The sequence below is a fragment of the Ixodes scapularis genome, unplaced genomic scaffold (assembly GCF_016920785.2).
Source record: "Ixodes scapularis isolate PalLabHiFi unplaced genomic scaffold, ASM1692078v2 PGA_scaffold5__190_contigs__length_132052651, whole genome shotgun sequence".
In the NCBI taxonomy this organism is placed as follows: domain Eukaryota; kingdom Metazoa; phylum Arthropoda; class Arachnida; order Ixodida; family Ixodidae; genus Ixodes; species Ixodes scapularis.
In genome coordinates, this window is record NW_024609880.1 from 31,220,041 (window position 1) to 31,236,523 (window position 16,483).

Genomic DNA, 16,483 nt, shown 5'->3' on the forward strand with positions numbered 1-16,483 from the left:
TGGATTTGTTATTCAGTTTGAAGGTGGCGGACAAGGGGAGAAGGGATAAAGGTTAATTTTTATGTATCTTTTAAGTGACCAATGTTCGGTATACAAGGGTGCGTTCGATGTCTGGTAGTCTGTGACTTTGTTATAACTGTAGGTCTCTTTATGGAAGTTCAGAAATGGCTTTAGTCGGCCTTAGATTTCTGGGAGTATGAGGATTAGTGGAAAGGGGGGGGGGGGGCATAGAAAGAGCTGAGTTTGAAACGTCCCTCTTTCTGTGTCTTTTCCTGCGACTATAAGTTTTGCTTTTTGTACCTCAGTCTCGGGCACTCAAAAAAGAATCAATGTCCACCAGCCCTCCTGCACACGACTGTTACCAGGTGAGGACCACACAAAATAAACCCTAAGATAAGGAGCCAAAACGTTAACAAGTTAAAAATATGTTCGTAAAGATATAGTTCTTATACTTTCAAAATTTCCCCTCTTAGAAATTAAATACAAAATTACCCCATTGAACGAAAGAAAGGAACGCCGTTCTTTTTCCCGTTCCCGTAAAAATGTAACGAGTTCCCGTTCCAGTTCCACCGATGCAAAATGGAACGGCGGCGTTCCTTCGTTCCTCCTAAAAGGAACGCGTTCCAGGAACGCCGTTCCTTGGAACTCCGTTCCGTACAACACTGGATTTAACACATTCTACGGTTTTGACGATACAGGTCATATATCGAGCAGAAACTGAACATAACTACTTTATCTCTTTTTACGGTTTCACCTAAATACGAGAAAAAACGCAAAGAAAACATAGCTTGACGCTTAAAACACGGAAACAATTGAAGTTTAACTTCTTTAAGACTTGGGAGGTAGTAACGACTAACGTAACTACGTTACTTGAAATAGTAACATAAGTACGTTACCCGTTACTGTGTTGAAAACGTAACGAGTGGGTTACTACGTTACTGAAAAAAAGTAACGCGTTCCTGGTAACGCCGTTACTTGTAACCTGTTACCGCCAAGACTGCAGAACGGACAAACCTTTACTGGTTGTAATGCCTTGTGGTGACGAGGGTATGACATATATCATACCTTGACTTGAAGACGGTCTGTGTATTTAATCAATTAATGAATACACACACTTCCGCAGACCCACAGTCTGCTGATCCCGCCGGCAATGCGGAAACCGACTCGATGTAATCGTAGGCCTCGAGAGACTTGTAGGCCTGCACCGTGTAGGGCATGAACTGACTTGGCGAAAACTAAATAAACGACGACCTGAACCGTCGACTTCCGTGGCAGCAACTTTACGTCGGAAGTCCAGCACCTAGGCCTTGTTTACGACGCACGGATCCTCGTAGGCAACGCCGTCCACGCACAGTTTGTTTCGATACCGCTGCCGTTCAGGCTCGGGCAACGAGCTCAAATAGTCGGGCATAGCATACGACATACACATACGTTATGAGGAAATACGACGCACAAAAAAAGATTCAAGCGTCCCTACAACGTCAACAACGAGCGCACGCCATAGAGCGCAATGGCGAAAACACGGAGAGCCGGGCTGCTTTTGCCCACATAGCTACCGCGCATGCGCGGCCTTCCGGCCGTGTTGGTAAACAGAGCCGCTCCACGTGTCGGTCTATATGCGCCGCGGGGAAAAATAGATATCGAGTAGGAGGTGTAGGGCGTAGTGTCGGTTGTTGTGTTTGTGTACATGTCGGCACACAGCTGTGTAGCTGTGTGCTGTGCTGTATGTAGGGTTGCTGTGTAGTCGTAGTCGTAGTCGTGGTCGTTCGCAGTGTTAACGGACTCGTCTTTTTTTTTTTTTAAACAGGCTGCTAGAAATCTCGATAGGTGGCACAAGTTACCGCCCGATTCTAAATAGTTTGCTTAAATCCATGTAAGTTCAGCATTCAGTTTTTTTTTTTTGTTTCGTTTAGCGGTTTGTTGAAGCTGCCGACGCCGCCGACCGCCGACAACGCACGTACGTACCTTTCGCAAGTAGCTACGTCCGCCGCTTGGAGACATCGAACGAGAACTAACGCGCCCTGTGTGCTTTCAATGGACCTTTTGCAGAAACATCGGTTCGAGAGTAACTGGTTCCAGTATCCTCTCTCTCTTCCTTCTGTCCGAGCAGAGAGGGAAGATGGTTTCGTTGTGTCGACTTCGGGGCAGAAGATTACTCACGATGGGGACAAAGGCGAGTTTGGGGGAGCCGGATCTAGGTCACAGCGTCTCAATGGGTGAACAGGATGTAGCTGACGTTTTGGGAGTGCAACGGGTGGGAGAGGCCTCGCGCGCGCGTTGTTTTCTTGCCACTTAGCCTCGACCCCAGTCGCGTGTCTAGGGGGCAGCACATATTCGCCAAGAGGTCCATTCGGATGAAAGGCGTGCGGCTCGCTGGGCTCGTCTCTCGCCTGTTCTCGGCCGCTGGCCGCCATGTTTCATAAGGAACACGCTCGAAACGGTTTTGCGGAAGGCAGACGCAGTGTAGCGTGTTAAGTTTACACAGCACCTCATGTGTAGACGAAAAACACAGATGGCCTCGTGTAAAACGAACACGTTTCGACGTGTCCGCTATGGGACAACGGTTTACACGTCTGGGCGTGTTATTTTTGCTAACAGTGTAGTTGGCGCATGTGCACCGCAAACTCCGTGCGGAGTAAAAATAAATACGTTGGTTATGTGGTTTTGGAATTCGGGGAGAAATCGGGTTTAACCCGATTCTCCTGAAACATGTTCGGGGTGTACAAATCGGGTAAAATCGGGTTTTACCCGAAAACGAACAACCCTACATATAACTCACCCGAACAAACCGCATTAGTGTAGCTTTGATGGCTTTTAGAGTGCAGCTCTTAGGGGCCCGTCCAGCCTGAGCGGTGTCGGCGTAACCGGGGGGGGGGGGGGGTCACGTGACCCCCCCCCCCTCCCCCCGAGGTCACGTGACCCCCCCCCCCCCCCCCCGGGGTCACGTGACCCCCCTCAGTACCCTTCTCTACTCCTCCTCAAGAGCTGCGCTCCAATTCGGCGTTACAGGGATTCGTAAACGGCTTTCATTTTTTTTTTCTTTTTTAAGCAAATCTGTAAGGCCTAAAAAAATACGCCCTGTATATTCTTATTACAAAAAGTAATAAGAAGTCATATCTCGTTAATACGGACCCCATTAATATGAATACCAGTACAGGTTCCATTTTCGGATATGAACTGAATAAATACACGGGTGTTCATTCCAATTCAAGCACGGTCTTACGGTCGAATTTTTAATTTCTACAACACAAGAATGTTTTGGGGGCATTCTTGAAATAAAAGAAAGCGCAAACGGCAGTTTGGCGGATTTTTATGTGTTCAAGACTGGTGTGACCGAGGCGAAAACTGCTGTTTCTCCCACCTGTCGGGGTATCGCATGTTTGACCGCTCAAACTATTTTCTCGCTTCTAAAAAAAAAAAAAAAAGTTGCAATTTTTTTTTTTATTTTGGTGAAGAAGGAAGAGAAGTGCAGCCGTCGCTCATAGATGGCGGTAGCTGTCCAGTGCGTTGTGTCGAGATTTATTTGTCCACGGACACGAAGCTGGGGAAACTGCCCTTAACGGCTCCGCTGTAATCAAGCGCCACCTTGACGTCAGGTCATTTGTGGGGAACACGAGCGGTGAGAGATGGGGAATACAATGAGGACGAAATGTTTAAAAATAGTGCCGGATACGGGCTTCTGGAATTAACTTTAGGACATTTTTTTAGAATAATTGAAGAAACAAAATTCCGATCCTGAGTTCCTTTGATGAAGTTTGGCTAAGTTTGGAATGTTTTTACGTGTGATCTTTTTAAGATATTTGAATGCCTGACATCAGCAGAAAGCTCACACCTAGCTCTTTTTAATGAATACAGATTCAATGTTATATTTTTAGAATAAAATTTGTTACATTCATTCGAATGAACGAATGTTTGGTAAATTAGCAAATTCGAAATTGATTATCTCCAAAACAACGTTTTTTATATGGTTTATTTTTTATTAGTAGCACGGTATAATAGTGCTTCATTGCGGAATATAAATATAATATATATTATTTTGTTTATATATGACCGCGATCAAAGCTTGAATTTGTCATGCGTGCTGTAGAACGGCAAGATTTTTTGCATAAGTTAAATACTTTTTGCTTCGCCTTACGCACAATTTTACTTAGTTTTAAGATTACGGGTTAATTAAAGTATTAATATTACTTAATTATCTATTCCACACCGTTATGCCGACCATCATAACACCTATGCGGAGACGCAGTCTTTCTGGAGAACCAGTCATACCTTGCTACTAATAAAACGAAAAACAAATTAAAACAAATTTATGGCAGATTGCTAGGCATTTGTGTTGCATATGTAAAACGTTCTAGCGTCACAAACGCTTAGCGATACTCCGAGTTTCCAGACGTCTACTTTCACGACGCTTTTCTTCACATTGTTTACCTTGTGTGTACACTTGGAAGTTTTTACTAAAATGAAGCGATACTGCTAATCAGGCTTATAAACTTGGCAATCTTCCAAAGTCCTTCATAATCTCGAGCTCCTCTTTCTTAGTGCGCACAGGTGGTCGAACTCCTCCTCACCTATCCCTCTAATAACATGACCTGAACATTAACCAATCAGCGTCGAGCGTCGCGGCTACGCTTTTATCCAGGCTTCACGTTTGTCTGGGCTACACGAAATGCCGAACTCTCAGCCAAAGACCGTTTCATGCTAAAATGATGTTTTTGGGCCTGTGCCTTATGTCGAAAATTCTGTCGTTTCGTGAGCATGGTGGCGAAAGTGATTGTTCCGCTTTGTGGCGCTAACACGTACCTGCACGAAAAACGTGCGAAAAAGATGTTCTGTCTGTCGGAGCTGCGGTACACGTCATACACGCGGTTCAGTCAATCAAGAAACTCGAGTTCGTAAAAGGAATGCTCTGGTTGTCTGAATTTTTCGGCTCCGATTTGGCACAGGAATCTGGGGTTGTAGGGGGAAAGGTTCACGTGTGATCGGTGCAGCCATTGCCCGCGAGCCCGTTAACCACCGAAATTGACAGAAAATTTCAAGGCGTCAGCAGAGGCATGAGATGCGAGACGCAAGCACACCCTAAACACTGCGAACCGGCGAAGAAGCCGGGCCTTCGTAAAACTGAGCCACAGTACTTCGCTGAAGTACGCGGATATACACACAGGCAGGTAGAAGGAAAAAAAAAAACGGCACTTTTATTTCCCCTCTTTCACGCAGTTGAGCATTGATCACGTAAGCATCGGCGAGCGCTTGCCGTCGGATGTCTCCCCGCACCCGAACGTTTGAGGCGCAATTGGAGTGAGCAAGTATGGACCGCCTCTGAACTGTCTGTGAACTGACCATGACGTGAAGTTGGGCTATACCGACAGAACGAGCTGCACCTCAAAGTAGCAACACTTCGGTCATCTTTGTGCGTAAAACCGCGGTTACCAGTTATCCGAAATCGCAGGAGAGATCTCTTCCGTTTTCCAGCAATGTTAAAGCAGACCGCAACAGAGAAAAACGCTCTATACTTCGTTTCACCTCAAGTACAGACGCAGCCGACGCTACGAGTCGATGGGAACAATCAGACATCGTCAAAACCCCACAAGAATGGTGTTCGCCGTGGTTTCGTACGTATATTATATAGATGAACTCATCACAAACAGAAAAGGCCCAGTGACTTGCGTTTTTGACTCTGCTTGATCGGTATCGTTAGCTCGATAGCGTCGTCTGCGTCTGGAGTTGAGCTCGATAGAAGCAACATGCTCGTTACACCCGCCCTGCGTGCATCTTTCAGCACGTGATCACGCTCCCGCTCATATCCATGGGCAGAACGCGGGGTTCTGCCCATGGACATGAGCAGAACTTGAGCACGAGTTACGGTGACGTCAGAACGCCGAGCTCTGATTGGCTCCGCTTGAAAGATAGTGGGTAGACCTCAAAGCCAGCTGCCTCGAAGCCCTACAAAAGGAGCAGACGAACTTGCGCTCCAGATAGCCATGGCACTGTCAGCTTAGGGGTGAACGGAGCATAATTATCGCACCGATGGAACTGCACACCAACGGCTTGGGGACGCCGAGTGTTCCCGAGTCGTTTTAATATGATTTTTTTTTCGAGCGCGGACGTTTCAGTGCCTTCTACGGACAACCCTCTTTTCCTTATACAGTTCCTTGTTTCGCTCAGTTTAGGAAAGCGTACCAGAGTATCCGCCGGGTAAAACATGCTCTCTTATCCGCTTTCGATACCGCAAAACAATGCTGCAAGTGGCCAGGTTATTACTTCCTCGGTTCTCGGCACGAGCGTCATAACGGAACTTAATCTCCAAACTCTAATAATTAAAAAAAAAAAAAAAAATGCCACAAGTTACAAGCACGTGCATCCTGCTTTTCTATAAAAAAAATAAATAAACGAGAGTATACATTCGCACCATTTCTTTTATTGCTCCGAGAAAAAAGCGGAGGCGGTAAAAAAAACTAGTTGGCCAAAGCAATTGGACGGTACCCGACTGCCTTTCGTCACCCGACTCAACCCTCTCTCTTTGCGATTGGAAGAATTGATCAGCTGACCCTAATTATATACTTCTCAGCCTCTTTCCTCCACTGCGCGTACAGATTGACCTTCAAATGCGTTTTTTTTTTTTTTAAAGATTAAACGGGAAGCACGTGCATATTGTTAGATTTGCTGAAGCGGGGAGATTGAACTAGAGCCAGAGAAAAAAAAAAAAAAACGAAGGCAAAAACGTCTTTCGTGCATCTTCATGTCTGCAACTGTCATCGGAGCGCAAGTTGGTCCGCTCTTTGCGCATGCGCATCCTAACAATCCAATCAGAGCTCGACGTTCTGACGTCACTGCAACCCCTGCGCAAGAAGCAGACGAATTCGCGAATCCGTCTTCCCGCCGAAACGTCTTGACACACAATGGCGGTGGCGGTTCCTTCGAATAAAAAAAAAAAAAAAAAAAGAAAGCGAATACGCGCTGGGAGAGGAACGGATCACATTGTATTTACAGGCCGTAATAAAATATGCTCGAAACCTGAAGTGCTGCGCCTTTGGAAAAGCAGCACGCATAAGCGAGTCATTTTCCAACCAATGTGTCCATTGTCGGTCACACGGTACTTCCACCACTCGACACTGTAACCCAGGTTCTCTTACGCAACTGCTCTCGAAACGATTCGTGAAGGACCTTCCCTCGTACAAGTGCAGAAGTGACCGCGGGACATATGCGCGTGAGAGATGGAAGGCCGATGTGACATCGCCATTATGCCACGTATAAGAAAGGGACGTTGAGAAGTTCTCGCCGATTTGCTTTTGTAAAGACGTTACGGCAGTCAGTCAACACGGGCTTCTCCGCGTCGTTCATTGTGCGAAATAATATGTTAATCGGAGGACGGCCTGGCATGACGCTCCATCGGGCAGTGAAGCGACGCAGAGCAGCTCTCTGTCATTGGCTGCCTTTACTGCCTCCGTGGCCCTCCTGGTACTCCGACGTCACGTCTCAACGGTGGCGCTGCTGTCGGCCCAGGGCGCATGCGGAAAATGTTCACCTCGTGCAAATCTGGTTTCTTCGCGTGCGCAGTGCCTACAGGGACAAACGCTGACTTGTTTATAAGTAGCGCGTTCTTCTTTCGTCGTCATGTATGTCGAACGGCGTCACACCTGCAGCCTCTTTTTTGAGGCGTACCCTGCTGCCCGGAGCCTGTTGGCAGGTTGAAAAGTTTGGCGTACTTGAGTACGAAGCGTTTCTCGACAGTACCCAGAGTCGATCGCAGGGAGGCGTAAGCGGAAAAACGTTCGAAAAGGGTCCATGGGCAGCAGTGTGTCAAGCGACGGCGGCGCAACGCTGTCCCTTCTGTGTCCTCCTCCTCTGTCCTTTGATTGTGAGCGAAGACGAGCAGCCTCGCCCCTTTCCCGGATCCAGGCCGGGCTAATAAGCTCGGGGGCGGCTCTCGCGCTGCGTCGGCCTTAGTGCAGGGCGGACTGATTGTCGACGGCCGGACGACGCAGTTCCTCCGATGAGGCGCGCTCCTTCTCAGATGAAGCGGTTCAGCGCCGCGTACAGGTCGGCCAGCAGACGTAGCAGGGTCAGCCAGCCGGGACGGCTGTCGGGCTGGGCGCGCCAGCACAGCTCCATCACGCCGAACCTGCGATCGCAGAGAAAACAACAACAAAGCAGGCGTTCAAGGATTACACAGCGAAAGGTGTCGGTCGCGTGTTCAGAAAACGTTCTGGACTAAGCCTATAAGCCAATTTCGTCGCTCTGATGTCATATCGCCTGGTTTACGAGAGAGAGAAAGGGACCGAGGCATAAAGGGGTCATGAAAGGATTTTTCAACTCCTTCCTTTTTAGCTTTCCTCCTCAACTCGCACATCGCGCACTGTACCGAACAGTTCAAGAAGACGGAAAAGAGCAACTCCCTCTTGCTCGGACACTCGTTTGTGTACCCGGACACGGCCATTCTCCTCCAGATTGATTGGTCCGTCGCTTGAAATTGCAACTAAAGTTGCTTTCCCCACGCCGTTCACCGCATAAGCTGACAGTGCTGTGGAAGCTACGTGCTGGTTGGGTCAGCCACGCTTTTCCACGTGATCACGCTCCCTCGCGCACACCCACGCGCAGAGAATGAGGTCCGGTGATGAAGGGAAGGCAGCTGATTGTTCTGGCAAGCGCACAGCTTCCATCGCATTGTCAGCTTTGGAGTGAAGGGAAGAAGTAGACCCGGTGTCGTGTAACGTGCGTTTGGGCCGGGTGACGCGCTTTGGGTACCGCGAATGTATTACAGTGAGCAGGCAGAGAGCTTTCGAAGGGAAGGAGGTACGAAAGAGTTCGCTGTATTTAAAAATGTTTGTATCGAAATGCAGGCTTTAGACTTTCTAGCTTCTTCCTTTTGGCCCACTAAACGATATGCTATTAGTAAAATGCCAATCTAAATTTATCGCCGACAAAAATTCGTTTCATGGGCCCTTAAAATAAACACAATACCTAATCCCCCCTTCCCCCTCCCTCTTCTCCCGTAAACCATGTGAGGTGACGTCCACGAAAACGCACCACCAACCGGAGTGCCGAAATGGCCTGTTGACTTTTCACACAAGCTTTTTTTTTCGAATGCGCGTGTCGGTAGGACTTGGAAGTGCGGCGACACCGGTTTACGTCCGATGCGCGATGGACCACTCGCCGAAAATCCCAGAAGGCCGAGCTCGAAGCACGCAAGGAATTATGGGTATGTCCTGTATGCTCCTTGCTCCCGCAGCGTCTATTATGTGACACTGAAGACAGTGAGAAAGAAAGCGGGTAGCATAGTTAAGCAATACCTCCTATTAGCGTCGAGATGTTTCGGTGGCGCCCTCTTATGTTTTCTATTCGTGGAGTCACGACTAAGATTTGCCTCGCCGTGACGTCACGAGTTGTTACCCTTGCTGCTTACCGTCAGTTGCGACGGCATGTTCGATGGTGTGTATAAAATGCACAATGGAGGCTAGGAGCCATCCCATTCCCAAACCAACACCGACCAAGTTAACAGTCTAATAATGCTCTCATGCCCCTTGTTTGGCCAATCGTGGATAGCTGACCGCAGCGACGCTTTTATTCGCGCACGTCGCTAATAGTCGGTATGGCGCACCGTGAATTCACGAGGGCGCCCATCAAACCATTCGGCCAATCTTGGCCGCGGCACGATCACATGGTCGTGTTGCCGCGGGGTCGATCGGGATCTCGAATTCGGCTCCCGACGCGCCGCTTTCTCTCCTAGCCACTGGAGGGCGCTGCAGGCGCCCCCGTGGCAGGCGAGGAGAAACCTCCTCGCCCATCGATAGATATACTCGGTGGGGCAGGGGGCGAGAGGCCTCTAAGAACTTCGGACGAGACCGAGACGCAGGCACTGGCAGGCAAGTGGGTGGCGACCGGATCTAGGATATCGCGGGACGCGAGGCCTAAGGGCCTCCTTTGTGTTTAGCTTTAGCCTTAACGTGCATTTGTAAATAATTGTGTAATGTAGCTTGTATTTGTAGTTTAGATTGAGTGTTGTGTTTTATTGTACGAATAAACGGGGAGCGGAATCCCGCTCCCGTGAAAGAACCAGGCTGGACTCTGTTCGTTGACGGCCCCACGTTGGGCGCCATTTGTAGGAAATCGCGTACCGCCGCCGATGGGAGGCGCCGCAGGAGGAGGCGTTCCTCCAGCTGACCGAGGCCTTGGCGCGTACAGCATCCCTCAAACTGCCAGACCTGAATAGGCCCTTCACGATCCAGACGGACGCCAGCGACCAAGGACTCGGCGCGGTGCTCTTGCAGGAGACAGGGGGAGAGATCCGCCCGGTGGCATTTGCCAGCCGGGCGCTGAACCCGGCAGAGAAGAACTACACGGTGAGTGAGCGCGAATGCCTCGCCATCATTTTTGCTCTTAAGAAGTTCGATCATTATGTCGAGGGGACGGAATTCACGATCGAGACGGACCATATGGCCCTCGCGTGGCTCTCCCGAATCAAGGAACCCGCCGGAAGACTGGCGCGCTGGGCCTTGACACTGCAGAAGTACGAGTACCGAATTCGGTACCGGAAGGGCACGACAAATGTGGTGGCCGACGCGCTCTCCCGCGCACCCGTGGATCCCCCACCGCGCGAGGCAGCAGACTACGGAGGCGGGGCCATCCCCCAGGAGACGGGAAATCCCGCCTCGCGCTCCGCTCCCCACTGTGGCGGCGTCGCGCAGCTGGCTGAGGCAATTACCTCACTGGGACCGGCGTTCAACCGAACGGAACTGTACGAAGCACAGCAGAGCGATTCGTTTTGTCGCGCTATCTTCGACCGGCTCAGGCAAGAGATGGATCCTGACCAGACGGGCGAAAAGACGCTCCGGCACTCCGGAACACCGAGAGGGCCAAGTGCCACCGCCCAGGAGTCAGACATTGAAGCAGGTGAGCTGGAGTCTTACCTGATCGATGGGGACGGCGTCCTGCTGCGCTACTTCCCGGAAGAGAGCGATTCAAGTGAGTCGTTCAAGACCGTGATTCCCCGCGATCTCAGAGTGGCAGCGCTGCGTCACTACCACGATGCGGACGGTCATGGCAGTGCACCGAAGTCGTGGCATAAGCTGCGCCGTTTCGCTACCTGGCCGGGCATGAAGGGGCAGCTGTGCCGTTATGTCCGTAGCTGCGCAGTGTGCCAAGAGCGCAAGCCCAGAGGGGGCAGACCACCCGGCCTGCTCGAGCCCATCGTGAGTACGCGGCCATGGGAGATCGCGGCCTGCGACTTGATGGGACCCCTGCCGCGGTCAAGCGGAGGCTATCAACATGTGTTGGTAGTCACTTGCCACTTCACCGGATTCGTCGAGATGTTTCCAATGCGGAAGGTGACAGCCAAGGGAGTCCTGAGCAGGCTGTCCGAGGTCTGGTGTCGCTACGGGTTCCCCGAGAGACTGGTGAGTGACAACGCCTCGATATTTTGCTCGAAAGTCTTCGCGGCAACCTGCCAGGCCCTCGGGATTAAGCATTGTAAGACTTCGTGTTACCATCCACAAGCAAATGTGACCGAGCGGCGGAACCGCGACATCAAGCCGCTGCTCGGGGCGTATGCTCGAAAGCAGCGGGACTGGGATCTGCATTTGGATTCGATTTCGTTTGCATTGCGGTCCAACCTCAACCGCAGCACTGGGTTCACGCCTGCGCTTTTGAACTTCGGCAGAGAACTCTCTACGCCGACCGATGCGGTTCTTCGCCCGCGACAGAGCGCGGCCAGAGCGGTGCCCTCGTACGAAGATTTCGCGACGCGCACAGGAGAGCGACTGTCGCGGGCGCTGGACGCCGCCCGCGGAAACAGGGCTCGCGCGCGGGCGGAGCAGAAGATCACCTATGACAAAGCGCACCGCGATGCGCAGTTCGAGGTGGGCGACACCGTTCTGCGGCGAAGTCACGTGCAGAGCGATGCGAGTAAGTTCTTCTCGGCGGCGTTGGCCCCCAAGTGGGTTGGCCCCTTTGTCATCGATTCCAAGAAGTCTCGACTGACATACACGCTGAGGGACCAGAATTCTGATCTCGTCCGCGGGACAGTTCACATCGGCGAACTGAAACCCTTTTTCCCCAGGGAAGGGGATGAGCCGGTCAAGCGGCCGCAAAGGGGCATTCGCGGGCGCCAACGATCTCAGGAGTTCCTGGGACCACCGCGGCACAGCTACAACACGCGTAGCCGGAGGCAACCCGATGGGATCGGAACTTCGTAGAGTGCGTGGCCCGGGAAAGGGAAGAAGAGGGGGGACGATCCGAAATCGGCGTTCCGTAACCCGGGAAAGGGAAGAAGAGGGGGGGACGATCCGAAATCGGCGTTCCCGGCATATATATTTTTTTTATTGTTTTTTGTTTTTCTTTTTGGGTGGGGGGAGGGTGCCTCGGAACCTTTAGTGCTTGTTTTTCTTGTTTTTGCTTTGAATGTTTTTTTTTTGTTTTTTGTGTGCGGTGTTGCTGTTGGTGTTGGGGTACTGCTCCCTCGCTGGGCGCACGCCTTGGACTTTTCCCATCTTGTGCGTCATCGCCCCTGCGGCTGCTGCTTCGAGACGCAACTTGGTGTGCACCGAATGGTCCTCTCTGGGAGGGATGAAAGGAGGAGTCGCCGTTTGGACAAACACCAGCTTGGGCTGAGCTCCTCGTCTTCTGGCAGCGTATTCCCCGGCAGGAACCACAGCTCGGGGAGCCTTGTGGGACGTCCGCGACGCCACGCAGGACGCCGGGGTGCAGTTCTCAGTGACACTGGACTTCCAGCCCCGCATCGTTCCGGGAGGGCGGTCGCAGCTGGGTCGCAACCACAGTCCCTCTCCGGTGCACCACTCTGTGGAGGGGCCAGTCTCATGGTGGCCAGGCACACTGCTCAAGGACCCCGTTGCCCCGGAGGCCGCCGCCAAGCCGAAGTCGACGCAGTCTACTGTGAGGTGCTCGGGAGAACTGATGGACCTCAGTGAGGACGACCCATGGGACCAGCGGTGTGTGTGTGCGTGTGGGGGGTCTCCAGGCCAAACCAAGCGACGGTGTTCCCAGCAGCCTAGCCGTACGTCTGAATTCCGGCGTACTTCGATTTTTAGGAGAGGGGAGTATGGCGCACCGTGAATTCACGAGGGCGCCCATCAAACCATTCGGCCAATCTTGGCCGCGGCACGATCACATGGTCGTGTTGCCGCGGGGTCGATCGGGATCTCGAATTCGGCTCCCGACGCGCCGCTTTCTCTCCTAGCCACTGGAGGGCGCTGCAGGCGCCCCCGTGGCAGGCGAGGAGAAACCTCCTCGCCCATCGATAGATATACTCGGTGGGGCAGGGGGCGAGAGGCCTCTAAGAACTTCGGACGAGACCGAGACGCAGGCACTGGCAGGCAAGTGGGTGGCGACCGGATCTAGGATATCGCGGGACGCGAGGCCTAAGGGCCTCCTTTGTGTTTAGCTTTAGCCTTAACGTGCATTTGTAAATAATTGTGTAATGTAGCTTGTATTTGTAGTTTAGATTGAGTGTTGTGTTTTATTGTACGAATAAACGGGGAGCGGAATCCCGCTCCCGTGAAAGAACCAGGCTGGACTCTGTTCGTTGACGGACCATGTGGGAAATGGCGAATCGGCGGCGGTACGCGATTTCCTACATCGGTGACAGGTTAAGGATTTCAGTAGCTGCTCTGCGCCCGCACGAGTGTTCTCCCTTTATTTATCTATTTCAAATACCCTCAAGGTCAGTACATTGAAGAGGGGAGAGCTCTGTAAAATATTACCTACAAAGTGCACATATTAGTAATAGCATGTTTAAATAAAACAATATCAGCCATGTTTGCAATCGACGCGGGAAGGTGGCTCCAGTCTATCTTGCTAATACTTCACAGTGCACAACAACATATTAGCATGATTAACCAACTCGCCCAAGCTGAAGTATTGTCCAGTCTATCGATGTTTGAGGCATAATAAAATACTGAAACAACAAAGTTCTGAAATTTCTAATACCTGCCTTATGGCTATTATCAATGCGAACAGAGATGTAGAGAGTGGGAGTAATTCGTTTATGACGAAGGGCAGCATTTTGATGAAATATTTTATGAAAAAGATACAAAGGAGAGATTTGTCGGCGGTGAATTAGTAACGACAGACCTGCTAGAGTTTTCTTTTTTTTTTTGTGGTAGAAACGCTGGCAGTGCGATGATAGTTTGTCAATATGAAACGAGCTGAGCAGTTTTGAATGGATTCCATAAGAGTAATTAGTGATGAGTGAGCGGGGTCCTACACAGCAACAGCATATTCTAATTTCGAACGGATCAGAGTTTTGCAAACCATTTCGTCGTTTACCCTGAGACGGTTCTTTTAGAAGAGCAGAAGTAACAGAAAAAACAGACAGGTCTCCACCAGCTAGCCTGTACCTTGACTCTTTTCAGAGTTTTGTGCATGGTTAGTTTTAATAAAGACGGAGCGAGAAGAAAATTTATTTTAAGTATACCTAACAAACGGTTAGCACTGTTAATTACGTATTCGATATGAATCTTGTAAGAAAGGTTAGACGTTGTATGAACACCAAGATATATGTAAATACTAAATAGGCGTGTGACAACCTCGTCGATTTGCATTTGTCAATGTTTAGTTCTATTAGCACAGTGATATATACGATTAAGCTCTGATTGTAGCACAAGAATGTCAGATGTTATGTTCCGGTACATTACGCAATCATCATTAAACAGGCAAATAGAAGACAAGTCATTAATGTAAATACGAAAGAGTAGCTGGCCAAGCACTGAGCCTTGTGGGACAGCCCACTTGACTGGAACAGAGCAAGAATTCGTATTATTAGCAGTAACAAATTGTAGGTGGTTAGTTAAAAAAAGAAAGCCGTTTACAACTCCCTGTAACGCCCAATTAGAGCGCAGCTCTTGAGGAGGAGGAGGGAAGGGTACTGAGGGGAGGGTAGACCCCTCCTCCTCCTCCTCCTCCTCCCCTCATGCTTTAATATGCTTCAGGGAGGTCACCTGTCCTCGGGGGGAGGGGGTCACGTGACCTCGGGGAGGGGGCCACGTGACCTCGGGGGTCACGTGACTTTGGGGGCCACGTGACCTTGGGGGTCGCGTGACCTTGGGAGGGGTCACGTGACCTTGGGGTGACCTGGGGGGTCGCGTGACCTTGGGAGGGGTCACGTGACCTTAGAGGGCCACGTGTCTTGGGAGGTCACGTGACCTTGGGGGGTCACGTGACCTTGAAGTGACCTTGGTTACGTCGACGGTGACGGCGACGCCGCTCAAGCCGGAAACGGGCGCCTAAGTGCTGCGCTCTAAAGAGAAAGCCGTTTACAACTCCCTGTAACGCCCAATTAGAGCGCAGCTCTTGAGGAGGAGGGAAGGGTACTGAGGGGAGGGTATACCCCTTCTCCCTCCTCATCCTGCCTGCTACTCCTCCCTCCGAGCGGCGTCGGCGTCGCCGTCGGCGTAACCGTGAGGTCACGTGAGTGACCTCGCGAGGACGTTTCGGAACCGTGCCGAAACGTCACCGCGTTTACGCCGACGCAGACGGCGACAGCGACGCCTCTCAAGCCGGAAACGGGCGCCTAAGAGCTGCGCTCTAAAAGGTATGAATCTAATTTAGTTATACAGGAGTTTATGTTAATATGGAGGAGTTTGCGGGAAACTTTGTCAAAGGCTTTTGAGCAATTCAAAAATACATAGTCAGTTTCATAATGATTCACGAGAGAATGATAAAGATCATATTTAAAGGATAGTCACTGCGTCTCACATGAAAAACGTCTTCTAAAGCCACATAGCTTCACAAGTGTACAACATATGTTTTGAACTTGTGAATCAGTTATTAGTTCCAATATAATTTACAGACTGTGAATAGATGGCGTGTTCAAATATTTTACATGGCACACTTGTTAAAGAAATTGGCCGATAACAAACTTTTAGCTAAATTACCCAAGCACCAAAGAGAATGATGTGACATAGCCTCCTCTATACTGACAAAGCCTGGCAGATCGCCACGAGACGCGGCCGCAGAAAGTGAAAAGGTAGAGCGGCAGACAACGGATGAGGGGAGAGCCTAAAGCCCCTTTATACGGAAAAGTAGCGCCATCCTTTGAAGAATACCGCCTTCTATCTTGGCCCGATCCAGGCGGCGCTACAGTCGACGCGCAGGTGTAAAAACGCGACATAAAGATGAAAGGTGTGCGCATCAGGGGAGGAGGGAGAAGATGCCGCTACCTTTCTTAATCAGGGGCATTAGAGAGCCATGTAACGGGCGCCCCGCTGTGGCGAGACGCCGAAACACACTTTTCCCGAGCGATAGAATGTCCGCTCATGCTCCGCTGTCACCGCTAGGGGATTCCTTTCGGCTTCTGGTTGGCCAAGAGAGCATGTCAAGCCCTCTTTCTGCGTCTGGTGCACGCCCTGGCTTCGCCCGCTCCTCCAATTGACCAAACTCTCTCTATACGCGGCTCTAAGCAGCTAGCTCAACGTCTACGACTAATCATTCGGTGCTCTGCCGTTGAAGTGCCTGGAGCGCGTCCCCTACCGGT

General features: G+C 50.8%; 1 protein-coding gene across 1 annotated transcript in view; it reads right to left on the reverse strand.

The window, feature by feature from the left end:
• Nucleotides 1-6,955: 6,955 nt before the first annotated feature.
• LOC120846079 (tyrosine-protein kinase RYK) overlaps nt 6,956-16,483 on the reverse strand; it is a 44,412-nt gene continuing 34,884 nt past the window's right edge. Inside the window, exon 7 of the mRNA XM_040217741.2 lies at nt 6,956-8,119. Within this exon, the coding sequence (XP_040073675.2) occupies nt 8,008-8,119 (112 nt within the window). The 3' untranslated portion in view covers nt 6,956-8,007. The remainder of the gene's footprint in view (nt 8,120-16,483) is intronic.